The sequence below is a fragment of the Coturnix japonica genome, chromosome 5 (assembly GCF_054131305.1).
Source record: "Coturnix japonica strain WE chromosome 5, WE-NBRP24, whole genome shotgun sequence".
In the NCBI taxonomy this organism is placed as follows: Eukaryota; Metazoa; Chordata; class Aves; order Galliformes; family Phasianidae; genus Coturnix; species Coturnix japonica.
Window position 1 is genome coordinate 18,586,432 of NC_140667.1, and position 27,616 is coordinate 18,614,047.

Genomic DNA, 27,616 nt, shown 5'->3' on the forward strand with positions numbered 1-27,616 from the left:
CAGTTAATAACCCATTTCTGTAAAGCTGTTTAGAGCACTTAATTTCTGTTAGTGTTGCAACATGACAGATGATTACAGCACTGATGCTTTCCCCATCTTTCTAGTGCAATGACTCAACTTTTTTTTTTTTTTTTTTTTTGTCTTTTAGTTGGGGAAAATTACTTTAAAACATCTCCTGTATTCTCCAGCAAAAATACTGCATTGTGCCACAAGAATGGTTTGAAAAGCTTTTAGCAACATGCTGGATTTGTCTGTTTGGGGTGGCTGCTCTCAAATACAGCAGTAGTTTAACAGATATTTCCATCTGGGCCGGATTCCAACACCCACCTTCACGCTGAGCATACCTTATTCAACAATTAGTTCCACTGACTGCAACTCAACATGAATAAGAGCAATGGAATCCGTTCTTCTCAGTATTAATACATAGCTCACTAAGTATGAATGGAGAAAAACTGCTAGTTGGGTTATTAGCTAGTGCCACATAGCTAGTACAGGCAATGTTTGATATACAACAGTCTTCTTTAAGATTTGCTAGCCTACAATACAGGAATTGGTTTCAAGCACTGAAGACCTTAAATGAATTCAAACAGAACAAGGAGCCCAACATTTAAACTTTTCAATGTAAGACTTACTTGCTGCTTCTTTTCCCCAGAAATACTGCCATATGTGCTTCTCAGAGACTCTTCTCATCTTTATCTTTGTACTTTTTCAGATTTTAGGCCTTTATTCTCTCTCTTCCAACATACTTTCTGGACTCTGCCTGAAGAGACAGTTCTATTAATTCTAGGTAATCTCACCATCAGCTGTTTTCCCAGTGTATCCTCTGAAAAAGAAAAAATCAGTTACTGTAGATAACCAAAGCTTTTCTTGTCCACGTGACGCTTGTGCTGTGAGGCATGTGTGTCTGTGATCTCTGTCAGCAGAACCCATCCACTGTGTACAGGATGATCCTCTCCATGCTTCGCAGTGCAGGAAGTACAACCTGCAACTCTCTTCTCAGCTTCATTTCAACCATGCCCTGACAAAATGAGATGTAGGATCAGTGTGAAACAAACAGGTATAAAGTCAACAGCATTTAAAGCAACTGTACAGATACTCTTCCACTGCTGAATGCTGTCATACATGTACTCCGTATCTGTTCTTACAAAGCAAAGCCCAAATTATCCAGAACAGTTGCAGAAACATCGCTGCAGTAAATATAGCATTCAAACTGGAAGCTCTGAAGAGACCTATTCTTTACTTAAAATTATGAGTCACAGCAACAGAGGCTTTGAAACAGGAATCAAAAATGGTGCATTTCTAAATGCTGCCATAAGAAATTCCTGTGGTTGTATGGAAAGGGAGATAGCTGCTGTCTGCAATCAGAGTGAGGAATTCACTTCAAGTCTCTTCAAGTGCCATATCCTTCCTCTTCTCTGGCCGCACAAAATTGAGAAGAGCATCTTGCAATACTATTCTTTGCAAAGACTTGTTTCTGGCCCATAACATCTATACGGACAAAACTATCCTTGGGCAAAATGCTAGAAAGACAATTTGAGTTTTGGTGCCAGCTGCAAGGAACGCATCCTCACAGAATCAGAGGCCAGAAGGGCCTGGAGATGATCTAGTCCAACCCCCTGCTAAAGCAAGTTGAAGCTGCTCAAGGGCAGCTTCACTGCAAGACAATTCTGAGCAGAACTCACCAGCTGGTCATGGCTTTCTCCTGACTTTTCCACTTAGGTGAGCTCATGCACTTCCGAGCATTCATAGGCAATTACTGGCAGACTCCCAGTATTGCCTGTCCAAGTCTCACCATCTGTTGCCACTCTGCCCAAATTAACCACTGCGCGTGCCAGTCCTCAAATGCCTTTTCCTGGGGTCAGATACAACCTAGATGCACACTCACAGTGGCAGATGACGCTGTAGCTTTAAGTAAATATTAGCAAAATTAGCATTTCCACTAATTAAACCAATGACCTGAGCAAAGTTCCATTGTTTTGAGTGGGTCAGCAAGGCCAGCACCAATGCTCGACAGCCAATGCACAGCTGTTAAACCATGCAATGTTTCTCATTTCTACTTGTTTTGTCTTATAGTATACAAAACATTGTTTTGAATACAAGTTATTTTTACTTTAGCTGTTCTATAAAGGTTAAAACAAACATTCTTGTTCTCTGCTTCCAGATCAAAGAGCCTCTATGATAACAGTGGAGTGTTTCCATGAGCTTGCTGCTCTGCCTCAGAACAGCTGGGAGATACACTTCTGCATGTGTAGGGCTGATCAATAGCTGCTCTGGATACAGTGAAAGAACAAACTTGTACAGAGCCCAAAACATCTACTTAAATAAATAAATAAATAAATCTTTGGGGTAATGACAGAATGTGACTAACAATTCTTACCTTTATCTAGACTCAATAAAAAACTGAATGACAGAACAACAGAAGAATCCGCTGTGGTGACAGCCCATCTGAGCTGCCACAGGCGTCGGGACCATGGACCCAACTGATGTTCCATCACCTTCTGAGATGCTCTCAGCTTTGCTGCAGAGCGAGCTTTGTCTTTGATTTTAAAGGAGTCCGAATGTCACCAGCATTTATAACTGCAGAACAGGAGATTAAAAGTGTCCATTAATCCCTTAATCATAAAGTTAATGAAATCACACAGCAGAAGTGCTGCAGTACTTCAGTACTGGAGAAAGACCTGAACTTTGCAGCTCAAGTGATATTCCAAACCCAGATTCCAGCAGCCTTGAGAGATGTTACCAAAGCCACACAACTCTTCCATATCCCCAACTCTGCCACAGCTTTCTGCCCAAGAAAGCTTATTGCACTCTTATTGCACAAGCAATTGGACTGCAGTGTGGTTACACGTGCGGCACAATGCCACTCGCGACGTAATGTCAATCTCTTCAAAGGCTTTGGAATTAAGGTAAGCTGAGCCTCGAGTTCAAAGGGGAACCTGAATCGCAAACGTACACATCTGAGCCGAGGTGCAAAGAGTCACTTACTGTAACTCAGGTGGGTCACAGCAGAACCACGGCCGCACGACTCAGCCCAGGAGCCGCGCGTTTCCCGCAGTCGCGGTGCCCCGTGCCTCAGGCCAAGCTCCGATAACCGTGCCCGAGCCCCGCCCGACCCCTCGCAGCTCCGGGGCACGACCCGTCGATGGCGGCACCCGTCCCCATCCTCACACCTCGTGGTGCGGGCGCTCCGCTGGGGTTCTGACAGAACAGCTCCCGAGCGGCGTCACGCGCCCGAGCGCCGTCAGAAAGCACGCGGCAGCAGCCCCGGCGCGTCGCTGCGGGGCGAAGGACGCGGCGCTCCGCGAGCCGCCCGTCGGGCCCGGAGCCTCTTCCCGCAGCTCCGACGGGGCGGTTCGCTCCCGTTCCCTCCGCTTTCCCCGAGCTCCGCCGACGGCCGCGGGCCGCTACTCCCCCCTGCAGGCGGCCGCGCCGCGCCGCAGCCCCGACCCCGTCGCTGTCCTCGCCCCGCCGCCCCGGCTCGTCGCGCCGTCCCCCGCTCCCGGCTCCGTCGCGGACGCCCCCGCCGTTACCGTGCGGCCGCGGCCGTCCCTCCGGCGAGCGGGGATCCGGCACCCGAGGGCCGCTCGGCCCTCCCCGCGCCGCCGCGCGCAACTCCCCCTTCCCCCCCGCAGGGGGCCGAGGCTCCGGGGGCTCCGTTAGCCGCGGCCCCCTCCCCGCCCCGCCGCGCCCCGCCCCGGCCCGCCGGGGGCTCCGGCATAAATACGGCCCCGAGCGGCGCTCCCGAGGCGGTGCGGCTGGGGAGGGGTCGGCGGTGGTGGTGGTGCCAGCAGTTACAACCCGCGCCGGTGGCCTCGCCTGGGACAGGGTGCGAGGACCCCACTCCCTGCCTGCCTTGCACAGACACCCTCGGGACCCCCCCGCGCCCCCCGACCACCCTCTCGCCCCGCTCCGCATTCCCGATCGCCCCCATGGACTTACTGGGCCCCATGGAAATGACGGAGGGCTCCCTCTGCTCCTTCGCGGCCGCTGACGACTTCTACGATGACCCGTGCTTCAACACATCGGACATGCACTTCTTCGAGGACCTGGACCCCCGGCTGGTGCACGTGGGTGGGCTGCTGAAGCCTGAGGAGCACCCGCACCACCACGGGCACCACCACGGGCACCCACACGAGGAGGAGCATGTGCGGGCACCCAGTGGGCACCATCAGGCCGGCCGCTGCCTGCTGTGGGCATGCAAGGCCTGCAAGAGGAAAACCACCAATGCTGACCGCCGCAAAGCCGCCACCATGAGGGAACGGCGGCGGCTCAGCAAGGTCAATGAAGCCTTCGAGACCCTCAAGCGCTGTACCTCCACCAACCCCAACCAGCGTCTGCCCAAGGTGGAGATCCTGCGCAACGCCATCCGCTACATCGAGAGCCTGCAGGCCCTGCTGCGCGAGCAGGAGGATGCGTACTACCCAGTGCTGGAGCACTACAGCGGGGAGTCAGATGCCTCCAGCCCTCGCTCCAACTGCTCCGATGGCATGGTGAGTGCCCTGGGCAGGAGATGAGGTCCTTCCTCCTCATAGTTCAGCAGCAGAGGGAAGCAGGGTCCCCACACGCCAGGTCTCTGGGAAGAGAAGGGAAGTCTGTTAGATTCCTGGGAGGAAGGTTAGGCAGTCCCTGTGTGCCTGCAAACACAATGGCCTCCAGGCACCTCTGATTTCATGCTCTGCTGTCTGTCCCTCAAAGGACAGCAGTGAGGCAGGTCCCCTTGGGTGTGGAAATTGCAGGGGAAAACGTGCAGGGCAACTGGTCAAGCATAGTGTTTGCTTTCTATCATTCATCGGGATAACAGGAGGATGGCCCAAGTAACAGGAGTTGTTTTCCTTGACCCTTAAGAAGGCCAGCTCTCCTCTCACTTGACCCCTCTGCAGACATTTACCAGCAAGAAAAAGAGTCCAGGCTTAGAGCCTTGGGTTATGGGGAGGGGACAAGGGTGGCTGCAGGACTGTTGCCGAGAACAGGACCACAAGGACACTTCTGCATTTTTTTTTCTAGTGGGGATAATAATCACTGAGCTGAGTTCTTGGGACTGTGAAATAGTTGGCAGGTGGGAGAGAGTTACAGAAAGATCCGCTCCTCAAAATGCAGCCTTTTCATTGTAGATTCACATACTGAACAGAAATATATTGGTCAGGATTTGGCGGTCTTTCTTTACAAAACCAGAGTAAGAAGGGAAACTGCAGGAAATCCAAAGGTAGAGTAGCGGCTTTCTCAGAGGAACTCAGGTTTGGAAAAGTCTTCCAAAGTTAGATCAAAAGAATTCCTCTCCTGAGCTTCCTTTCCTAAACTGACCATACACGTAGGGCAGTACTGATGAGTTTGCTGGAAAACCTCATCTCTGGTAAAGCCACAGCTTCTGTCATAGCAATGGTGGTAATTTGCCTTTGGAACAAGCATGGATTTACACATTCTGGTGTAAATCCATTCCTTTTTTTTTTTTTTGGCAAGTTAATTCTGTCTGCTTCATTCTACAACACAAACTTGACAGCATTTCAGCTGAGAGCGATTGCACAGATTAGCTACTGAAATACAAGATCAGATGGTTCCTGGACCTGTGGAAAAGGCAGCCCTCCAGCCTCACTCAGATTATTCTCCTTTCCAGATGGAGTACAGCGGGCCGCCTTGCAGCTCTCGCAGGAGAAACAGTTATGACAGCAGCTACTACACAGAATCACCAAATGGTGAGTATCTACTGTTGAGAATATGTCTATGTGAAGCACGGAGGATGGGGTCAGCCATTGCCGTAGCCTCCCCATGGCCTTCTCCATCCCCAGTCACTTAGCCAGGCTGGGGAAGGAGCCTGCCTGTCCAGCCAGTGAGCTGCTGAGGCTGGCAGAAGCACTGGATTTCATGTAAATGTATTTGCAAGTGCAGGGGATATGTTATATCTGCATTTCCCATTTTACAAATAGAGTGTCTAGGAACACATCCTTCTCTGCTGCTGATTTTTAGTCTTAACCCCATTTTGCCTGAAGCCTGTTCTAACCAGGTATCATTGATCCAAACTGGAGAGATGCCTGATGGAATTCCAGTCTTCCATTCCTTTTCTGAGGACTGAAGTAGAGCCCTGGATCCACCCTCCCTGAATAGCAGCCTGTTTCACTTGGGTCTCTCCTCTGTTTCACAGATTGCAATCCATTTCCTGATAACTGGCATCCTTCACTCATACCCATTTCCTCTGATTCTTTGCATGCTCTCAGATGTGCACTTCAGCCACTTAGTGGGCTTTTCATTTCTTTATGAAAGAACTACATCCTATGATATAAGTACACAGTGGGTAAATGGATCACATTTGCCTTTGTTTTCAGACCCAAAGCATGGGAAGAGTTCTGTTGTTTCCAGCCTCGACTGCCTTTCAAGTATTGTGGAGAGGATTTCCACAGACAACTCCACATGTCCCATACTGCCTCCAGCTGAAGCTGTTGCTGAAGGGAGTCCCTGTTCCCCCCAGGAAGGAGCAAGCCTGAATGACAGTGGAGCCCAGATTCCTTCCCCCACCAACTGCACCCCGCTTCCCCAGGACAGCAGCAGCAGCAGCAATCCAATCTACCAAGTGCTATAAAGGCAGGTCCAGCCGGACTGCGCCGAGAACAAATTGCTCCGTTCAACCATGCTCCAAGACCTGCTTTCTAAAACAGAAAGGACTTCATGGCTTGTTCCAGTTTGAAAGTATCATGCAAAATTCCTTCTATAACTTCTCAAACCTGTATTACTGCAAAATACACTTAGTTATTTATTGGTTGTTAAACTGAAGTTATTTAATATGTCTAAAGATAAAAGCATATACGGGGAAATGGCCAATGTTTAATCTGGGCTTTGGAGAATAGGAACCTGGCTCTTGAATATGGAGGAGAAGAGAAATCTACAACAGCTGTGGCATGACAGATCCTTCTTCTTATTACCCCTGTTCTGGCCAAAATAAGGTTGTGGACCATTTTTTATAAAACTTTTTGTATAATTGTAAATAAGAGTTGCTTTGCAAAAAAAAAAAAAAAAAAAAAAAAAAAAAAAAAAAAAAAAAAAAAAGGAGAGAAAAAGGGAAAAAATGAAACAAAAGCTAAAATTAAAAACAAAACAAAAATAGGAAAAATTTTAAAAATATATATTTAATGTTGCTTGGTTTGTTGTGCCAAACTTTAACTTTATATATTTATACGATGTGATTGCCAAGAATGTTTTCAACAGTATTCTAAATAAAGACCCTTATTTATAAAATCTGTGGCATTATCTTGACTTTCATTAGAGCCTCTAGAGTTACTGGTGCATTTAGGAGCAGTGTTAAGATCGCTGCCTTGGCAGGAAGAAGATACAGGCTCTGATTCAGCAAAGAAATCAAGTGCTTGCTTCAGCTGCGCTACATTCAGTTACTTTGTGCAAAGGCATTGCTGAAAAGGGGTCGACTTTCTTCCTGTGGTATCCCAGTGAGTTCTGAACCAAGTCTTATGTGTCAGTGGTCTTCACTAAGAATGTCTGTGAGGTAAATTAAGCATATTTGTCTTGTTCCCCCAAGTTCACTATTACATGACTAGAGCTTACAAAGCTGTGATAGAAGTGGGAGTCCTAATAAATTAGACTCTCGAGATTCCATTGTAGCTACTATAAATTAAATTATAAGTTAAAGCCTTACGATGACATTTTGCAAGATCAGGTACTACATTCCCAATCAAATATACAGATTTTCCATTCAAGATGTAATTTTAAGTGCCTATACCATATTCATATACACTCAGGTACTAGAAAAGACTTAGAAGTAGCTTTCTGTCACAAAGTTCAAGGTACAGATCAGAGTTTTCCTCAAGTTCAGGTTGGAATTTAAGCCCAAGATTGGCAGTTTTAATTTGGATTTGAACTTTAAGCATCTCTGGCAGCACTGCTCCAGGGATTTGCTTCTTGTTTAGAGCCTTTCTAAAAATAACTGGTGGGGTATGTTTCATTCAGTGTATACATGTAACCTTGCAAGCTTGCCACAAAACTGAAAAACATGAAGCTCTAAGCAGATTGTCATTGATAAGAAAGTATCAGGGTGTATGTGTACATTTGGACTAGAACAGCCAGTTGCTGGAGCCCACACACAACAACCTGCTCCTTGTCACATTGCTGTGGTTCTTGTTTAAAGAACAGTCAAACAAATAAACAACAGATACCATCATCAGCTCTAAACATTTGATGACAGATCAGTCACTGTATTCTCCCTTAGGTGATTAGTACTGAAGGAATTTGTGCAGCTTGTACCTCTTCAACAGGAGGAGCAGCTCCTCAAAGAGAGAAGCAACTCATGGGCTCCCTCGTGGTGTGCAGTGGTGACCACGGTGGATGATGAATGAGGGCACAGAGGACACAGGGCTGCTGTGCAGGCATGTTGAACTTGGCTGGTCATAGAGGCTGGGGCAGGACTGCCCCCTCAGCACCTTAGCTAACATCCAGCTTTGTAAGGGTCTCCTGTTGGCTTTGCTGTGGGCAGAAAACAAAGTCCAGCTTTGCTGTGGGCAGAAAACAAAGTCCAGCTTGTAAATGTTCAGCTTTTCCTTTTTTTATTCCCCTTATTGGCGTTCATTCCCCACCCCCACCCCCTTCCCCCCCAAAACTAAGAATTAAATGAATTTCGGTGTTATAATTCATACAAGCATGAATCAGGAGCAACTGCTAAGACCAGAAAAAAGTCCCACTTTAGTCTAACTGGAGGCAGTGTCAATAACTCACAAAAACTAAGGAAACACAGTCAGATCCTCACAAATCAAAGCTTCCCATACAGGTGATAATTCCATTGCCTCTAGCAAACAATCAGGCCCATGCACAAAAGCTGCTTTTGAGAAGTACTACAGACCTTGCCATCCCCCTGCTCTGAGGCAGGTGGAAGTGTCATTACTTCAAATGTACAGCCATAGTAATGGCAATCAAAAAACATTTTGCTGGATCAGGAGCTAAGAAGACTCAACTAAGAAGACCCTTAACACAAAGCTCTCCCTTGCCTCACTGTGAGACCCCACGGGGCACAATAGGAAGCACCCTGGGTCCAGCTGGCATGGCACAGTGGACACAGAGTGCTTGTGCTCAACAATGTACATGCAGTTCTATGTGAAGTCATGTATATTGCATTTCACTGATTTATTTTAGCAACCCAAGTTTCCACATACTGATGTTAATGTTACAACAGAGAGCAAGCATTTAGCACATCCCAAAATAGATGGATGGATAAAGAAGAAAAAAATATTCCTAGATTTACTGTGCAGAGCCCATCTTTTCCCCACTGATGTCAGTGAGAGAAATCCACTGGAGTAAGGCCAAGGTGCATCAGTGCTGATAAACATACCTTTAAATCACAGCTGTATTTATTTTTCAACTTAAGTAAGAAAAATGTGTGCATTTTTTCCTGTCTATTTCTGAGGTGGTATATTTAAAATAAATGCCTTACTCTATGCATCAAGGGGATGGCACATTGCTGACACAGCCCTGCCACATGGAAACATTTCAAAGGTGGACATCATTTGGATTCAGAGCTTTGCTTCGGTGGTGACATGGGACACAGGCAGAGCAGAGGAATGGGCACAAGGCTGACCCAACATTTGCAGACACTGCTTCTTAAATCGGGTTGATCCCAACAACCATCCCAGTTGGGATCATGTAGGGATCATCCTGCAAGACAGACTGCAGTCCAGCTTGGCCTACAGGAATGCACAAGCATGCACCACACACACCAATAGTCTGAAGTCATCAATTTATACTATAATTCTGAATCAGTGTGCTGCAGGATGGGAACGATATTATCTTATTATATATTATTTCCCAAATTACAATTGAAACTGATACAGAAATGTGCACACACTAAAAATCCAATTTTAGGTATAAGAGAAATATGAGCTATTCCTGATAAATATTTTTTCTTCTTGAAATATTTTATCATCTGTATCCAACACTATTAAATAAATATGAAGTGGGTATTTGCCTTGTACCAGTGCTGCTCTTTCAGAAGAGTGTTATTTCAAACACAAGACAAAGACTTGGTAGGCATTGCTGAATGTGAAAGGGAAAAGAGTTTTCATTTTACAGATTGCATTTTGCAGAGATATTTAAAAGGGTCAAATACTGCAAAGGGGACAGCTTGCTCACTCTGCTCATAGAACTGGCATTGTCATCTCCAGAAGAACATCATCCAAAGGTGAGCCTTTGGATCATACATTCTCCTGTAAATCTCTTTCACAGCCAAGACCCTCCCTCAGTGGTCTGTGCAGAGCCTGTTGTATACCTGGGAATGCTGTTAAGTAGAAGCTTGTGGTCTGACAGTCAGTAGTTGAGATTCAGGGCTAACAGGGTACAAAATGAGCCCTAATGTCACACAGAAGAGCCTCCTTTGTCCTTTCCCACTCTGGTCTCATCAGGAGTTAGCAATGTCTGACATAAAGCTATCTGAGCCAGCAGAAGGAACCTAGAGACATCCCTATGGACAAGACCCAGAAATACTTCTTTCACATACATAGACACTCCTGAATAACATCTTAACAGTACAAGTTAATGAATGCTGATCTACCCTACTAGTTATAAAAATCCTCAGGGTCTTCCCACTGACACAACTGGCATGACACTGAACTCTCATTTCTTTCTGAAACATCACCGACTTATCTTCCGCGTGACTCTGAGCAACATCAGATAAGACTCAACAAAAAATACCATATTCATCAACAGGAAGAAAAATGCTGCATGTGAAGCGAAGCTTTCCATTATTGATATGAAAATGCATTAAAAACAGACAACCAATAACCCACTTCATCAGAGAGAGGGAAGGAGGCTGTAACAGCAGTGGGTTTGGTGCTTTGGTTGGGTTATTTTGTTTGTATTTACTTATTTTTTGCTTGGAATCAGACTGAATTATTCAGAGTTCTGGGGCTCAGCACAGTCACCTAATGTTGCAATCACATGGTTGTGAGATGGGTCTCCCACTCTCTACGAACCATATCTGAGGTGCTGAATAACAACTTGGAACTGCAGAAGCCCTCTGAAGCCCGGGTTCTCCCTAACACACTGAAACTGACCTTGAACCGTTTGGTGATTTTTTTTTTGTCCAACAGCAGCATCTGCTGGACAACTTTCATATTGCAGTTATTTCCGAAGTTCCTTTTTGGTGAGTTCAACGTCCTGTTTTCTCGTCTTTTCAATAACAAGTAATCAGTAGGTGGGGAAATAGCAAAAATGATCACAGCTTTAATTTAGCACCTGGAGCATCATACGCCAGTAAAAACATGTAAGAGAAGTCAAGCATTTCATTACCCAAGAGGCTTTGAAGGAGAGGGAGAAAAAAAAAATGAATGAATAGATATTCATTCATTTTTGTCTGTTAATGCCTAAATTCGGGGAGAGCAGCCTATTTTCATTTGGTTTACTTAAGTGAAAAGGAAGACAAAAGGAAAGTGAAAAGGTTTGAACTCACTGTCCAGCTGAGATGTTAGAAGTGGTGCTGGGGGAGACTGGTTACATACTAGAAAGCACATGCACAAGAGTAGGAAATGGCAGAAGGACTGCAGTGCTATTATCTGGTGGCAGAGCCCTTCAGCAGGGTGTGAATCTTCCTGGCACACAGTCACCTCCAGCTAAAATGCAGGTGTAGAAATGGCCAAGCTGAGAAATGGTCTCACACATTTGGAAAGAACACTTCAAGCCATGCAAGGAAGTGTAGAGGCAACACACCTAGAGATCAGTCTACCTTACACTTTGGTCATGCAACATTCCTTCACACTCATGCTTTACTAAAACAATCGTAACACTGCTTGCCATATCCAAAAATCAAATTCTGAATGACTTGTGCTTTATGTGTGGCTCAGGATTTATACTCTGATGGTCTCCTTTGTTTACTGACAGCCACTGAGTGCTGCACTCAGTTCGGAGAATCCATCAAGTTTGGGAACAAATGCCCTCTGAGACCTGTTTGTCCAACTCATAACTATTTCCTCACATGTGGCTCTATTTGAAGTCAGCAGTTTTGACTATCACTGAGTGGCACAGCATTACAATTCTGCCTTTAATGAGAAAGAAGAGAGCTAATAGGCCTATACTGGTAAAGTAAAACCCCGTTGTTACAATGGCCATCACCTTGCTTTATGTCACCTGTGGGTTTCCTGAGGCTGGAGCCTGGACAATCCAAGTGATACTGAGAGGTACAATTTATTTCTACCTGCCACAGTGTGAGCAGAAATTACATTACTGCAATCAATAAGCATTGCATTTATCAGTTGCTGTTTGTTTTTTGGTGTTGTCTTTTTCTTCACAAACCACAGGATGGCAGCATTTGTATAAAAAAAGAGAGAGTCCATTTCTCCAAGGCATGCATCTATTGTTTTTCCTAAACTTTCATACTGCTTCAGTTCAGGTACAGAATATCATCTCATACCAAGACAACTGAAATTAATGAGCTGAATGTCTGTCTAGTGTAACTCCATCAGTCTTTCTTGGCAGTTGACGCAACTTTGGTACATTTATCTGTAGGAATTCATGGCTTGCAAGATTCACCTAACTGTGAAAAATCACAGGGTTTTATGTCTATATGGCGGCATATCCTCATGAGTTGCATACTGGTGGTTAGGACAAAGACTACAGTATAGGTAATCATTATCACATCAGTTTGTAGATGAAGTTCTCTTCCTCAAACAGGACAGCTAATGCTCCTATTACAAGTGTAATGCCATAGAAATACAAACGTACATGGGGCAGAACATGCTTCTCCTTCTGTTCCCCCACTGGATGCAATCTCTAACAAAGTATACATGCTCACCTCAGAGAAAAAGGGAAATGACAGAGAAAATTGTCAGATTAAAATCAAATGAGTTAGCGTGGAAAAAATGAAGAGGTGGTGGTTGAGGGCCAGAGATGTAAAAGTAGGGAAATGCAAGGCAGCAGGCTTTTTACTGCCTCTGAAGTCATTTTACATTCTTAGCCTTACACTGCCCTGCAGTGGCAAAGCCAAAACCTGCAGGAATACTGTTTACACTGGATCTTCTAACTCCTGAAACTAGAAGGAGTTTGGCCATTACTAGTAGGGACAGAAAGAAAACCCTGCAGTGGCATCAAAATGGTACAGTTTATCATAGGAAACAAGACAAGTCTGTTCATGCTATGAATCTGCTTGTCTCTGGGAGCTACTGGCTGACTCCAGCCAAATGGAGCTGCAAAAATGAAGATCCCTAAGACAGCCAGACATCATCAGATTAAAACAACAACAACAAATAATAAACAAACAAACAAACAAAAACAACTCAAGGAAGAGTATTGTCAGCATAGAAGCTGCCAGAAAACAAACAGAGAATGTGAACTGATAAATGCCACAGAGCAAAAGCCTCAATCACATCTCACAGTGAATCAAGAAACAGAAATCCTTAGAATCCCATGCTGAAGTAGAAATCAACCTTTGTTGGTGTTGGAGCTTGCTACATTAAGTAAAATTTTTTCTTAGATTGGCTATCTCTTCCCCCCCATATCTCTATAGACAGCATTCTGAAGATGCAAAATGTCTGGTGTTTTATTTTTTGTTCTTCCCCCTACTGGTTTCTGTCTTTCAAGCTGTAACACATCTGGCAGGGGTCATAGCAGCATAGAATGGGGTCAAAAGTTCTAGTGCTTCAGGTACCAAAGATGCTTGTGTTCAAGTTGGTGGTGTAAGAAGAGTTACTGTTAGCTCTCAGAAGGTTAAAACAACTACTGGTCATCAATAAAGGCAAAAGTAACACAAAGCACAATGTCTGCATGCAGCAGGTGTGTGCTACTCTAATTGCACACCAGCTGTCTTCAACAGAGCCTTCCAGCTCTCAGCTAATGCCCGTTGGCTTTGCAATGGGATCGGATAAATAGTTACTTCAGAATGCAGTTCAGTTAACCTCCTTTGGATATCTCCTTTGGTATGAAATGAATGAATGTTGAAAATGGCTGCGTCACTCCGTTTCCAGTTGGGAAAGCCTAGATATGGACATCTTTTTTGTGAAAGCTGAAATCTGACAACTTCCTAATTGTACATCTCTCAAAGTTCAAACACTGTGAATGAATTTCAAATTCTCAACAGCAAAGGACTACTATCTTTGTGAAAACTGTGATGAACTGAGACTGTTCTAACACTATTAAAATGAGACCTGGTGCCAAAATTGAGTGAAAGTTTCTTACAGTCACTTGAATCATTTTACAATGCATTCTTTTCCTTCAAATTCAGCAGGCATAAGCAACTTTTGGCCCACCGAGACAGTATTCTCCAGGCAAGTTCTTCTATAGTACAGTTTTTAGTGAGCTTCAAATTAATATTGCAAAAGTTTGGGAAATACATCAACAGGCTTCCTCTGACTTGAAAAAGAAACACTTTCCTTCCCTTTTAAAACTCCATCTCATCTAGATGGTATATCAAAAAGCACAAAATCCATGTTTGTTTTTTTCAAATGTGCTTTTAATCATTCAGATAAAATAAGTTGATTATAAAATGATCCAGAGGTGTATGCAACTTGTACAGTGAACTTTCTTCCATTTGTACACAAATAAATAGAGCATTGTTAAAAACAATTAGAGAACATACAGGATACAGTACCGGGGAAAAGCTAAGTTCAAGAGCTGTCAAGGAAGATCAGAGTGGTGCATAGATCATTTACTTGAGTGCCATTAGCTTCTCTCTGCTTCATTTTGATGTTAAGCTGATGGCTCTTCTCCTATGATTTTGAGCACTCTCATCATTTTCTTCTGATCTCTGAGACTCACTAGATTCTGGGACGTTGCACCGAGTGTCCCAACAGCTGCAGCTTTCCACATACACATACTTATGTGTAAATGAGTTCCCAGAGGGATGTTTCGGTTCCACTTCCTTCATGTTCGTTTCTACTTCCTTGCAGAAAAACAACTGTGTTCCATAGAACTGGCCTCAACAAAGTACCTGTTATGATGGAGAAAGGCAACATCATTTTGCGCTAGGAGCCAGAATACAAAGGAGAGAGCGAAGACAGGTACAGAACTTCAGCGAGAAGTTTGGTTCTGTATGCAAGAGCCATATCTGGGGCTAATGAATAGTCCCAAACACATCTGACAGGGTAGTTATAACATGATGCACTTAAAATTCGTCGCACCTGGATGAGATTTTCTCGTAAAAAACATTAAGTCTAGGTCCTACTAAAGAAATGCAGGGAGTTCTAGAGTTCAGTTTCCTAATATTCCTCTCATCATCCCAGCACAGACAGGTGTTTAACATTCTGGATCAAACGACTAAGGGCAGATACAGCCCTGAACTGAGGAAGAAAACTGCAGAGCCTCGTGGCTACAATGCCACCTATAATAACATCAGACCAATCAGCTAAAAGAGCCACAGTTGTAGCAGATAAATCCAAGAGTGTATTCCAAAACAAGCAGCATTAGCAGAAAAAAGAACCAGCAGCTCATTCTGTTGCTGTCTCACAAAGGGGACATAGAAATTCTGTTCTATCATTTCTAATTGTTGTCTTGTACTGGGATGTAATGCAGACATCCTAGATTTTATTTTATTTTTTTCTTTTCAGTTCTATTAACTTTTGCTCATTTGAACTATCACTGAGGTTCTAAAAAGATTCTGTGTTACAGGGAACTCATACATTTTTGACACTGCAGCTTTTTGTGGTATTTTCTGTCATGCAACTTCTAGAGTGGTTTTCAGTTCAAACTTATAGGATACAAGACGTTTTTATGGCATGTGCACATGGAGTCCAGTAGGACCTTGCATGTCACCATTTTGTGTGCATGCTGTGACACTGTCCTGTCCACAGCAGGCAGGATTGGCTGCACACATGCAGTTAGGTGCCCAGTGTATGCATCGGTAGTTCAGTGATCATGCAACAATGGTGTTTGCCATCCTGATACAGTATAGAAAATTCCAAATAGAATTGTAGCACCAAAGCTAGCCTGGTTTTGTAATTGTGTGTGTCAGTGGTTGTGAGGTGTTTGATATGTGCTTCATTGCATACGATTTTTTCTCTTAGTTTAATTCTTTTAGATAGCTAGTCTTGGAGCATTATTATCTTCAATTTTCATTGGCATTAAAGCATTAGAGTACTCAAATTGGCATTGTGGGGAAAAAATGGCCACATAGATTTATCCATACTCAAAGTTTTATTTCACTGCAAGCAATCACTTTATAAGTAAAAACTGTTGGTTAAAGTGCACCAGAAATTGAATATATTATTCTGACTCCAAATGACTTTTCCCACCTATTTTAGTATTACCAATGCACAAAAATATCAGTTATTTTCATTGTATATTTTCTATGTTTTGTCTACAGTAGACAGTGTTACAGTCAACAGCACATCCTTCATTTTCACTCTGCCAGAATGTGATGCCAAGAGATCAGCATGTTCTTCAGGAAAGCAAAATGCAGGGTGGATTAAATCCAGTTCAAATAAAGTCCATTTCCAGAACAAGTTCAGATTGGAAAGCTTTGAATCACCTCAATTCTGCAAATAGAATACAGGTTTTAGAGTCATCTGAGGCTCCTGCTGCAGTGGACTTCATGTTCTCAGAAGACCTGGTGAAGTCAGTGACCTCGCAGAGTGACAGAGTTTGTATGGGACAGTTTAAAAAAATAGATGATAATCCAACACATCTACCTGAATTGATAGAAAATGATGACAGTGGCGTCATAAGGAATACAGCTCTTGCTTCTGCTGCAATACAGTAGCATCTGATAAGAGAGAATTCTGTGATGAAGTGGAACTGCAGCGGCTAGTGATAAAATTGATGAATGCATTATCTCTTCAAGCCCAACCAGGTGTGAGTTCTCTCTGTTATCTAGATGCTGTCTTCTCACTTTCATCCAATTTGCTTTATAAATCACTCGTAGTCATTTAACTCACAGAGGAAATTCGGAATCTTGCCCTTACCATTATAAAAGTACTGCATTGCTGTAAGGTACATTATAGGTATACTGTAAGATGCAGAACTTACTCCTTTAAGGTAGACTATAGCCTCTAATATTTGAGTAATTTTAAAACAGCATGTAAGAGGAAGTCGGTCTCAGCAGTCAACTGAGGAGCAAACTCACACTGATGAGGGCACCAGAGGTCTTTTCTGTTGTCAACTAATGCTCTGATGCTGTAACTCTTGCTCTAGTCCCAGGCAAACTTTTAGCAGTACAAAATGCATTTGTGATCAGCAGTAATACTACAGCAAAACTTTGTTCAACACTCGTGATGATAATGAGGATATAATGAGGAGAGTGACATAAAAAGCTGCTGCTTATACAGAATTATCTATTATTAGAGACTTATGAAGAATATTTTAGAGCTGTGGTGGTAACCCAGTTTTCTGAAAGACCTAAAATCTGCTCTTCTTTTCAGATCAACAGTCAGCTTTGAAGCAGCATTTCTTCTCTACAGCTGAACACGTTTGCAGATCCTTCTCTGATCTCATCAGTCAGATAACTGCCAACTTGGAAGTGATAGAAAATGATGTTCACCTCGCAGCTCCACTGCACTATTGAAGATAATTAAAGTCATGTCACACTCTTCAAAGTATCTCAGATGTTGCACTGTAGTAACTGAGCCTAACAGATTTCTGCATTTAACAACTTTACCAGGAATCATAAATAATATTATAGAATAGTATTCCTTTTCCATTTGTAGTTTCTAACTCCTGTGCAGTAGATACAGGGGCAATTGATTAGAATGAGTATAACATCACTAATGCTGCTCTGGCTTTCACAACTGTCCTGTTCTGTACACTCTTTTCATTGCTATATAACTGATAACAAATTATGTTTCAGAAACACTTTTTTTCCCAATAAAAATGGCTTGAGGCAGGTGGTTTCAGTGATATGTTGTCTATCGAGTCTTTTTATCTTAGTTAAACTGGAAGGAATGAATTCTTAACTGTCAGACATCTCAGGACTCAATAGTCACATCATTCCAATCTGAGAAATACTGAAATACATAAAATACTTAAATACTTAAAATACTGAGAAATATTTAAAGGAAAACACGGTTTTGAACATTTAAAGGAATTTGGTTGCTCTAGATGAGCTGTTGCATTATGGATTGATATATATGTATTTATATTAGTATAGAACAGTTAATAAGAATGTAATGTCTAATACAGAATGGTTAATAAGAATTTAATGTTACATACAGCATCTAAAATGTGCGAGAAGTCATTTTTAATTGGTTGCTAGCACTGTACAAATCTAAACCTTCCAGAGTGTTAAAAATACTTATAAAGCCTGTACATACACATATAGGAGTACAGCTGCCTACGTAAGTAAACACGCAGGCACTGCATGGGAGTTTGGAAGCAGACGATTAGCTAATGGTAGTAGATTGAACTTGTAGACATAAACTACAAAGGATTTACTGAGCCTAAGCAACAAGTAGGCTGGGATTTGAAGAGTAAGGAATATACTAGACAAAAGAAATAGTGCTTTGGCCCATTCATACTTTTGTCCAGGTTAATTTCTTATAGTGATGAGTGAATGAAAGCCTTGGAAAGAACTTAGTTCATTCTTAGGAGAAAAATAATAGGAACTCATTGTTTTACTTTCATCATTCCTCTTGTTTAGAAGGAATGTGTAAAATTTAGATGTGCTAGCCTCTTCCCAGAGGGTGCAATGGAACAGAGTCTTTTCACATTCTGGAGTTTAACTTTAAGCACTTATTTAATCCCACTGAATTTGGGAGGCTTCTTGAGGTTTGCTGTCTGCTTTTGTAAATCAGGATCCCATCCAATGGGACAATGAATAACGTTCGTTTTCTTCAGGTTTAGTAGCCATTTCAAGATTTCATTTACACATTTTTCTACTTGAACTTACTTCTATAAGTTGCTGAACACCCAAAGTGCTTCTGCAAATGAGTTTTGATTTGGATATTTTGTGAAGAAAAGAACAAATATTGCCATATGCTTAAGGAAAGAAGCTTTGAGCAACTAAATGGACCTGCCTTAGAAAGCTGAATTTTGTATTTGCATACATGCAGTATATCAATGATATAAAAATCAATAATATAATAGATAATAATAATATCAAATTGCCTGTGAGAGTAATAACAGTCAGAGTAAACTGACTTGGTTACAAACAGCTTGCAAATTAAAAGAAAGAAGCAGTTTTAAGTCATGCATGAGAAATCCTTTGTTGAAATACTTTGTAAGAATGTGTTACGTTTTAGGAAGCACTTGTATAACTAGAAATCTAAGGAAATACCATGAAAATGTCCTATGAAAGCAATCAGAGGAGCTGGTGAGACCTGCCAACGTCTTTCATTAAACATCACGGTCTTGGGAAAATATTTTTAATAGGATGATGTCTTTCAGCAGTGGTTGCTTTGTATGTGTGTGTAGCTACGTGTACAGTAGCAGCAATGGTGGATGTTTTGGGCAACTTCCTGTTTTGTTTGTCTATGCTTCATTAGAGGATTAGTGTTTTCCTGCTTTGGCACTCAAAAGAAAATAGTTTGAGTAGGTCACATGCATTACATAAAGCCTGATATACATACAGATTGAAGCAGGCAACTGCTTATAAACCATGCACTTTATTAGGGAGACAAAATTCACTTAAGAAAAAAAGCACTTAAGAAAAAAACAAAATGAAAACTTAAAATGCAAAAAGAAAAGAGAAACAGTTAAAAAAAATAAATACAAATTGTGTTCTTGGATTAAATATGTTGTTTCTTCTTTTCCCCGAGCTCTCCAATGATTCTTCCAAGTAACATAGATCTACTTTTATGCTTGTGTTTTTTTATTAAATCTTCAAACAAGTCTCTCTTCCTCAGAACTGGTGACCTCTGAATATGAGTGAACATCCCTGAAAAGTGATATTAAAATGCACATAAGTAATCCATTTCAAAATGACAAAGAGCTACTGAGTGCTCAGTTTCCCACATCTGTGTTTCCTCTATCTTTAGCTTTTACCCTCCCAATATTCTCAATAGTAACTACGTGTTCTGGCCCCAGACCTCTCATTTTGGTGATAGTTCTCTCTCCATTTGTAAGCTGCCTTTCATTGACAAACCGCTCTGGCCTTTCCCTTCATCACAGGCCTTCCTTCTTAGCCTTCCTATGGAACTTTTTCACTTCTAATTAGCAGAGTTAGAGCAGTTGATGTTGGACTCCACACAATCTTACAAACTCATTGGCTTGTTGCTAGCCTTTCTGCATAACAAATGAGATCTCTCTTGCTATTTAGTAGCAAGTTTACTATTTCCTTGAGGAATTATGGAATATTTTCTTAGGAAAAATCTCCAAGAACAGAGTGGCTTTATTAATTTTAGAGATAATAGTCTTCTGAAAAAGCAACTGATCAACACAGTATATGTTTACTTACCAGACCTTAAATGCTTAATACAGCAATCTTTACCTCACTGTTCTCCTTAAAACCCTAGTGGAACTTGAACAGATTGCATTTGTCCCTGGCAGCTGGGCTATGTGCAAGAGCTCACCTGAGCCTGGTTACTTTCACCTGTGAGGGAAGTGGTATAAAGCCGTGGTCATTTTGAGTGAGGAGGTAGTGGAGAAACTGCTGAGTGAGGAGGAGAGAAGCAGAGTTTTCTTGAATTTATAATCTTTGATTATTTATGCTGGTGGTGTGCTACGTGTCTTCTTGAAGAGGATATTGTACAGCAGCTCTTCACTGAGATTTACTGTAAATACAATAACTTTATTTTCCTTGTGTGGTTTTTGGTTTTTTTGGTGGTTTTTTTTTTTTTGGTTGGATGGTTGGTTTTGTTGTGTTGTTTTTTTTTGGGGGGGGGGGTATTTTGGCTGTTTGAAAGCTGTTGTAACTATGATGTTTCTAACTACTCTGTTGTAATGCATTAAGTGACTTTTTGAAACCTAGTTTTTTTTATAGTAGTTTGAATTTTGGGAAAGGAAGAGAATTGTTGATTAAAGATACCTTGGTCACATAACTAAAGGATTTTCCACACTTAATTTAGAGGTGGCTGGTGCTTCTCTGTAGACTGCTCAGGGAGTTTTTATGCAGTTAGTTTAAGCAGGGTTTCACGAAATGGGGGTAGTTTGTCAGATAATTCAAATACAGCTCTTCTGACTTTTTTGTTATGTTTTTTGTAGATTGTGTATCAAGTTTAGGGTATCTCTAGGCCTATTGGTAACTACAATCAAGGGCTTAGCTGAGCTGGTTCAGAAAATGGTGTTTAAAACTGTAAGCCTGAAACTGAGCTACTTCTACCAGTGTCTTAGTACACAGTCAGACAGATTTGTTTCCCCAAAAGGCAGAGCTTGAAGAACTGTGGAGGTGCTTCTTGCAAGCTTTCCTAAAGACTTTCCTAGTTTCTTTGGCTTTGCAGGTTTTTCTGTTTTTCTTAGACAAGTTTAGTTCCTGCTGCTCCCTGGTATTGAAAGTTGTGATAATCTTTAAGGTCCCTTCTGGCCCAAGTCATTTTCTGATTCTTTATCACTCGATTTTCACAATGATCTCATGGGGTTTATCTTCTAGTTCAGAAATCAGGCATGATGACAATAATAATACTTTAACACCAGCATTTCTGTGCCATGTCCAGGTCTATCTTTTTTTCTAGTTCAGTATGTGTGAAGAACTACAGTGTATGTAAAGTAGTACAGATTATCAGATTATTCCTCATTTATGACAGTTTGCTGGTCAAAAAAAAAAAGCTTTTTTTTTGTGAATGCTTAAGACGAATAAGATGAAAAAAATCAAATAAAGATTTATCAACAGATGTAGAAGGAACAGCACTGATTGACTCTTCTAAAACTGGCCTACTGAAACCAATTCATGTAGAAGTTGAATGGAGAGCACATTCAAATGCATTTAATGCTACTCTCTGAGATAAGAGGCTTGTGCACATCTTTGCACATAATAAGTAGTAATTCAATTTCTCATCACTTTCTAGGGTGTGATTTGTCTCTGCAATTATTAACAATTGATTTCTGGTTTCACTAAGCAAGCTGGTAGGGTCAGGGGCTACAGAGATTAAAACAGCTGGTTTTGTAATGAAACTTGGAGTCTTGAATGAGAGGTTAGATAGCTCCTCAAAGAAATAAAATCTAGTCTGATGCTGCTAGAAGCTGCCTGCTTCCAACTGATGATAATCAATTGTGCGGTGAAACCAGACCATCTGGTTGTGATTTACAAAAGAAAAAAGTCAAAGAATGAGAGGGAAGAGGGGAGGGAGGAGTTTGTGTTTCTCTTAAAGCGTGAATATTTAGTAGTATCTTAAGATCCCTCTGTATAAGAGTAAATAAAAGTTGGTATTCATCACAAAACAAAAAAAAAAAAAATTCAAACAAAACAACAAAAAAAAAAAGGCACCATGCTGTTACTCTTAATCTTAACTGCTAGTCTTCAAGACTATGCTGTATTTTTCCACTGGGAATAGGGAAGCTAAGTGACATGCTACCTTTTGTGGATCCTACTGTGAAGTATCAGGTGTTGCCTTACTGCCTATGGAGATTCTTACTTTGAGTCTGTGGATTCTGCTCTCAGCTAGGGAACCTGGAGATAAGGAATTGCAGCACTTCAGTGTCATAGATCCTGTTCTTCCTGAAACTATAGCTGTGTCTGAAAGCTGAAGAATATCTTTGTTCAGTGGCTGAGCTGCTGTCTTTGTTTGAATCCTCCAGTGTCTTATTTTCTACCCCATTCTGCCTTTTCTACCCAACACGCATAAAATGGAACTCTAATGACAGCTTTTAAGTCTACATTACTAGGAAATCAAGTTTTTACTGTGATCAATTTAAACTTATGTGTAGTTTTATGTCGGATTGGTGGGTGAGTTGTGCAGCACTGTCAACTGTTTGTGTGCTATTACCACACAGCAATATAAGCCTGCATTTTCTTCCTTTTCTACACTGTTTACTGTCTGTGAGATATATTAAAGGAGTAGTAACCTTGGTTTCTCCCTGTGAACTGAGAAGCCAGGGTAGTGATCCTCTGTTGAGCTTCTGCAAGCTGTCTTCTTCCTAGGCCGTGGGTTCTGGAGAGCACACAGTCCACATAGATATCCCAGAATAGCTGAGCCAGGTCCCAGAACAGAGCCCCATGTTTCAAGTTTTCTGATGATCTCAGGAAGATCATGAAGTCCCAAAAGCCACTGACAGAGTCAGAAATGTGAGGCTTCCTCATCTCCAGTAAGACAGCTGAGGAGGATTCCCAGCACTGAGGGTCTGCTCGCCCAAGAGCCAGTGGATCAATCTGGCTATGGCAGAGGGAAGGTGTCAGGCAGAACATTCCCATGACCAGCAGAAAGTAGGTGAGCCTCATGTTGCAGTGGATCCTCCCCCTGTTACCAAAATCCATTGTGTCACTGAAACATAGCAAAAGCAATATAACTTAAACTTATTGCCGTTAGATTCAGGAACAGAGCCCTGTACTATGCATTAGATGTTGATGGTAGTTTATCTGTTCTTTTAAAATCCTGATATGTTTTATCATATAAATGCAGTGGAGTTACATTATTCTGTGCTGCAGAAGCATGTGTTAAAACTGTCAGTTTTTCTCACACCCTGTGATAAACTCATTTATCTCCAAGTTCTTTGTATTGAAAGCTTTTGGCATCTTTGCAGATCCTTAACCCTTAAACTTTTCCAGTTAAGATCAATTCATTTTTGTCTTTTAAAAGTCTCATCTTTCTCGAAGTCCTTTGAAACAGTCTGCAGACTCCCAGGGATATGCAGGTGCAAGCAGGAAACTATTGAAAGCGTGTTCTAAGGAATTAATGGTAGTTTGCAAAATCATCCATTGACTGGGGGTGTTTTACCTGCTAAAATGCAGAATGATTCTGAAAAGAAGGTATAGCAAAGCCATAGTACAGCATCTTTGAATAATAACTCTTAGGGGTAATAAAGACCCAGTAGTCTCCATCAGAGTTCATCTATACCACCTGCTTCTATTGTGTATTTTCTAATATGTTTGTAGTGTTGTTTCTGTTGTGGAACAAGTTTGGGGTTTATTGTAATTTAGATCACGGTGTGCACAGAACATACTGCTTGTAGAAACCAGCTTCTGAGATATTTTTAGCACGAACAATTCTGTTTAATAGCAACAGCTCAGCATAAATGTTGTGGTCTTGGTTTGATTGTTTGGAGATGGTAACTGGTGGTGTGTGGGGTTGAGGTTTTTTGCTTTTAATGAAGAAGGGAGAAGCTACTTCTCTTAACCAGCTTAACTTAATCAGTGACTCTTCCATGAGTGCTCATCAAAAACAAAAAGCAGTATCTTTCTACTCTGTGAAAAAAAGATGTCAAAGACAGGATGTGTGCACGGAGGGATTGAGTGTGTGAATGCAGCCTGTGTGCAAGACCAGAGCAGGCCAAGCTGCTTTACTTGAGCATATAGTATTGCAGGCCTAAAGGGCTCTTCTGTGATTTCAGTCCTGATAATGATGTTCTTCTCTAGCACCCTGCCTGGTTCCATGGTCAGGTTCTAGGAACTATTTGACAGTAAGCAGTTGGAGAGTGACATCTATATCCAATTTGATTTAGGATCCCATGAGGAATGCTGACTTGAAAGCCTTAGATCCTAAACTTGCATTTAATGAAGAGGGATAGAACACATTTCTCCTGCTGTTTGGACAGCTGTTAGTAACAGGACTGACCTTGTGCAGCTACCAGGATCTCCAGAAGCATAATTCTCTGTACTCTACTGCTCAAAGCAGGTTTGGATTGCTTTCTGAGAGGCAAATCTGAGGACATGTTGCGAGTCACTACTTTATTCCTCCTAGTGTGTGCATCATAGCCCTTCCAATGGCCTTATAATTTCCAGTAGGCATCTTTGTGTGTGTACTGTGTAATACATAGATCTACTTACCTCGGCTTTTTAACTTAATTAACTTAGCTTAGTAATATTATCTTTAACAAAAACTTGAAAGAAACTTAGTTTAAGAATAACTTGAGGAAACTTAAGCAAATATTTTAGACTAAGGAGTTATACAAAAATTGATTAAGCTGTCATTTAGGCAGGGGCTGTATTATTGGTTACTTTGCCTTTTCCTCCCCCCAGACCCCTTTTGGAAACTTTCTAAGTTACACAGTTGGGCAAGAGAAGACTCTGGGCTCATCAGAGGAAATTTAAATGAATAAATAGACACCAAACAACAACAACAAAACAAAAGAAACCAAAAGGGGCTGCTGTAGGCAGGGAGCTGGGAGGCTGTGCGGTTCGAGGCGTGGTGTGAGTAGGGCCGGTACCCAGCCCTGCTGCCCCTCGCGTCATGGCTGAACTTGAGGAGCGTTTGTCAGCCAGCCTTCTAGTAGCCTTCTGCAAGCCTCGGGATTTGTTTCGTCAGCCAGGAGCTGGAGACGTGCTCAGGAAATAGCATTTTCATTAGTGCCTTACCTATGCTCATGGTGAATTCTGCATTCCAACTTTTAGGATCAGTCTGTCCATTTTTCACGTGTATGTGCTGTTTACAACTTGTGGCTCTTTTTTTTTTTTTTTTTTTTTTTTTTTTTCTCCTCCTCTCTAACTGCCTCACCATCCTGCCTCACATAACGAACAGCGCCGTACAATAAAGGAGGAAAAAACAAAAAACTAGCTCGTTGGTTATCACCGTTCCCCTTGGCTGGAGTTCCCAGTTAGGACCATTCACCCGATCCCGGAGCTTAAAGACGCCGCAGACGGTAGCGAGGAGCAGAGTCCGAGGGGACCGCCCGCGGGTTCCCCCTGCCCGGCCGCCCCGCGCCCCCCGCCCGCCGCCGCCCGCAGCCCTTACCTCGGCGCTCCGGCGTGCAGGGAGGGCCGGGCAGGGCGCTTTCCGTGCCCGCCGCCGCGCTCCTTAAGAAGCCGGGGCGGGCATCCCGGCGTACTTTCTACGTCAGAAGACTGGGAAAAGCCCCCACCCCCAGAGCCCTAGCCGCCGTTCCTGGACACCCAGCGCTAATTCCCTCTCCCCTCCCCCCCGACGAGAAAATGGGCCGCTTCCCTTAGCGGAGCTGGCCCTGCTACAAGGTGCGCTCCGCTCGTCTGCCCCGCTGGAAGGGGCTGTGAAGAACGGTCCCTGAGCTGTTACTTGCCCAAACGGCAGCGCTCTCCTTGTCTCCTCTCCCAGCACTGATATACTGAGGGAAAGAAGGAGGTCTCCATGATGGAGCTCCAGTTTTCTGGATTTTAAACCAGCTGAGAAGTTGGCCTAAAACAGTGTTTTTTTTTCTTTTCTGTTATTTATCTGTATGTTTATAATTTGTGTATTTCTGTGAATTTAGATACATGAACAGAGAAGTATGTTCTTTTCCTAACTCATGATTTTACAATGTCTTCATAAGAATAAACAGTTATTCTTCTGGTATTTCCGAGTAGTGAGAAAACACCTGACCTGAGCCAATAGTTAACCACGATGTAGGACTTTGGCTAATTTGCAGATGTTCCATTTATTTTTTTCAAGAAGTGTGGAGTTGGGAATGAGAGAATGGGCAGCACCAAATGCTACCAGAGAACTCAAGAGGAAGTGAAGAGTTCAGTACCCTGCCTTTGAGACACAGAATCCTAGAATGGCCTGGGTTGAAAAGGACCATAGCGATCATCTAGTTTCAACCCTCCTGCTGTGTGCAGCGTCACCAACCACTGGACCAGGCTGCCCAGAGCCACATCCTATGTTGATTTTCCTTGCCCTTCTTCATAATTTGGTGAGTTATGGGTAGGTATGGGGGGTAAGGGGGGGTTTGGAGGGGAGAAGAAGGTACTATGTGGAGCCCCCTTAGCCAAGTGGAAGAACTGAGTAACAAGTATGGTTTCTCATTGCCTTTGTGTGTGAGGATTGAGCCAGCCAAGAGAAAATAGAAAGCCCTGCTGTAAGACATGGGTGTTGTGATGCAACTTGTAGGCAGCTCCAAAGTAGGAAGGGTTCTGATGCTGCTTGTGTTTATTGTTGGCCTGGGCACAGGAGGACAGACTTGCATAGGACTAAGATGCTGTAGAAATATGTTTTACTTGCTGTTGCTATATCTGTGGTGAAGTACTCTGGAGGGCCAAACTCTTTGCTGTGGAATGTAAAGCAAAAGGCTACAAAGAGTAAAAGAAAACACAGATTGTTTCTTGAGAGTTGATATGTTTCTGCCAAGCTGGAACCTTTCTGGATTCATTGTTAAGGAATGAGTTTATTTAGTTGAGTTCCCTTCTGGGGAGCACTTTATCTAGTTTTGGATCAAGGACAATATTGGTTTCCTTCCATTCAGAGTCTTTCAGATAGACTTGAGGGTGCTGAACTAGGTGTTCTCAGGGAAAAGAGAGTCACTGCTCAGGGGAAATACTGCTACAGATAAAATACTTGGCTCCACAGATACTTCCTGAGCCTACTGTGCTCTGTTCCCTCTGAGCCTGAGCACTCACGTTCTATTTCTGGGAAAGATGCTTTTGTTAATTGGATTCATCACCTCAACCTTCTAGCGGGGAAGAAATGTAGAACTGAATTAGATGGCAAACTGTTCTATGAGCTCTCAGTAAAGCTTTCTGTGCCCTTTTTAGGCTATGAATAACCTTTATTTCCCTGTACTGCAGGATGTATTCCCCTGAAAGCCAGTGTTCATGTCTTTAGTGGATCTCTGTATCTTATGAATAAATTTGCTCCCTGCAAGCCCTCCAGTGTGGTTTAGCACTGACAGCTAACAGACAAGGCCTTCTAGTTGCTTGAGCAATGTAAGCATTTTTACAGATTTTTAGCAAATTGCATTCAGC

General features: G+C 42.5%; 3 protein-coding genes and 1 long non-coding RNA gene across 31 annotated transcripts in view; 2 read left to right on the top strand and 2 right to left on the bottom strand.

Moving 5' to 3' along the window:
- The window catches only part of LOC107314671 (uncharacterized), a 47,933-nt gene extending 44,252 nt beyond the window's left edge, over nt 1–3,681 (bottom strand). For 10 of the 27 annotated variants that reach the window (XR_014947088.1, XR_014947089.1, XR_014947085.1 and 7 more), the window contains exons 1-3: nt 3,531–3,681; nt 2,378–2,577; nt 633–823 (exon numbers count right to left, since the gene is read on the bottom strand). Coding sequence is in view for 5 of the 27 variants with exons in the window: in XM_085550208.1 (XP_085406334.1) it covers nt 633–690 (58 nt within the window). In the remaining 22 variants the exon portion in view is untranslated. Of the gene's footprint in view, nt 1–632; nt 824–846; nt 1,019–1,682; nt 1,906–2,377; nt 2,578–3,530 lie in introns of all 27 variants that reach the window. The other 17 variants (XR_014947090.1, XR_014947082.1, XR_014947081.1 and 14 more) reach the window with 11 other exon arrangements.
- A 64-nt stretch (nt 3,682–3,745) lies between these two features.
- On the top strand, nt 3,746–7,224 carry MYOD1 (myogenic differentiation 1). Of its 2 annotated transcripts, XM_015864142.2 has the most exons (3): nt 3,746–4,490; nt 5,612–5,690; nt 6,318–7,224. In XM_015864142.2, the coding sequence occupies exons 1-3, from the start codon at nt 3,930–3,932 to the stop codon at nt 6,569–6,571; spliced, it is 894 nt and encodes a 297-aa protein (XP_015719628.1). In that variant the 5' UTR covers nt 3,746–3,929; the 3' UTR covers nt 6,572–7,224. The 2 variants fall into 2 exon arrangements, with proteins under 2 accessions (XP_015719628.1, XP_085406330.1); XM_085550204.1 differs by lacking the exon at nt 6,318–7,224 and having other exon boundaries at nt 5,498–5,637.
- A 9,179-nt stretch (nt 7,225–16,403) lies between these two features.
- LOC146760703 (uncharacterized) lies at nt 16,404–17,799 on the top strand. Its single transcript, XR_014947100.1, has 2 exons — nt 16,404–16,756; nt 17,325–17,799. It is a non-coding gene; the product is annotated as an uncharacterized LOC146760703 (long non-coding RNA).
- Nucleotides 17,800–19,483: 1,684 nt separating this feature from the next.
- On the bottom strand, nt 19,484–25,767 carry LOC107314652 (protein FAM237A-like). The gene is made up of 3 exons (XM_015864121.3): nt 25,659–25,767; nt 22,837–23,252; nt 19,484–19,774 (listed from the first exon to the last, which is right to left on the bottom strand). Exons 2-3 carry the CDS (start codon nt 23,243–23,245, stop codon nt 19,626–19,628), a joined length of 558 nt encoding a protein of 185 aa, XP_015719607.1. The 5' UTR covers nt 23,246–23,252; nt 25,659–25,767; the 3' UTR covers nt 19,484–19,625.
- Between the last annotated feature and the right edge of the window lie 1,849 nt (nt 25,768–27,616).

Excerpts from the sequence above, each read along its gene's own strand:
- MYOD1 (XM_015864142.2), top strand. The coding sequence starts at position 3,930 with ATGGACTTACTGGGCCCCATGGAAATGACGGAGGGCTCCCTCTGCTCC. Across the intron at positions 4,491-5,611 it reads CCAACTGCTCCGATGGCATG|ATGGAGTACAGCGGGCCGCC; the intron begins GTGAGTGCCCTG and ends TCTCCTTTCCAG. Across the intron at positions 5,691-6,317 it reads CTACACAGAATCACCAAATG|ACCCAAAGCATGGGAAGAGT; the intron begins GTGAGTATCTAC and ends CTTTGTTTTCAG.
- LOC107314652 (XM_015864121.3), bottom strand. The coding sequence starts at position 23,245 with ATGGATTTTGGTAACAGGGGGAGGATCCACTGCAACATGAGGCTCACC. Across the intron at positions 19,775-22,836 it reads GTTCACAGGGAGAAACCAAG|GGATGTTCACTCATATTCAG; the intron begins GTTACTACTCCT and ends ATCACTTTTCAG.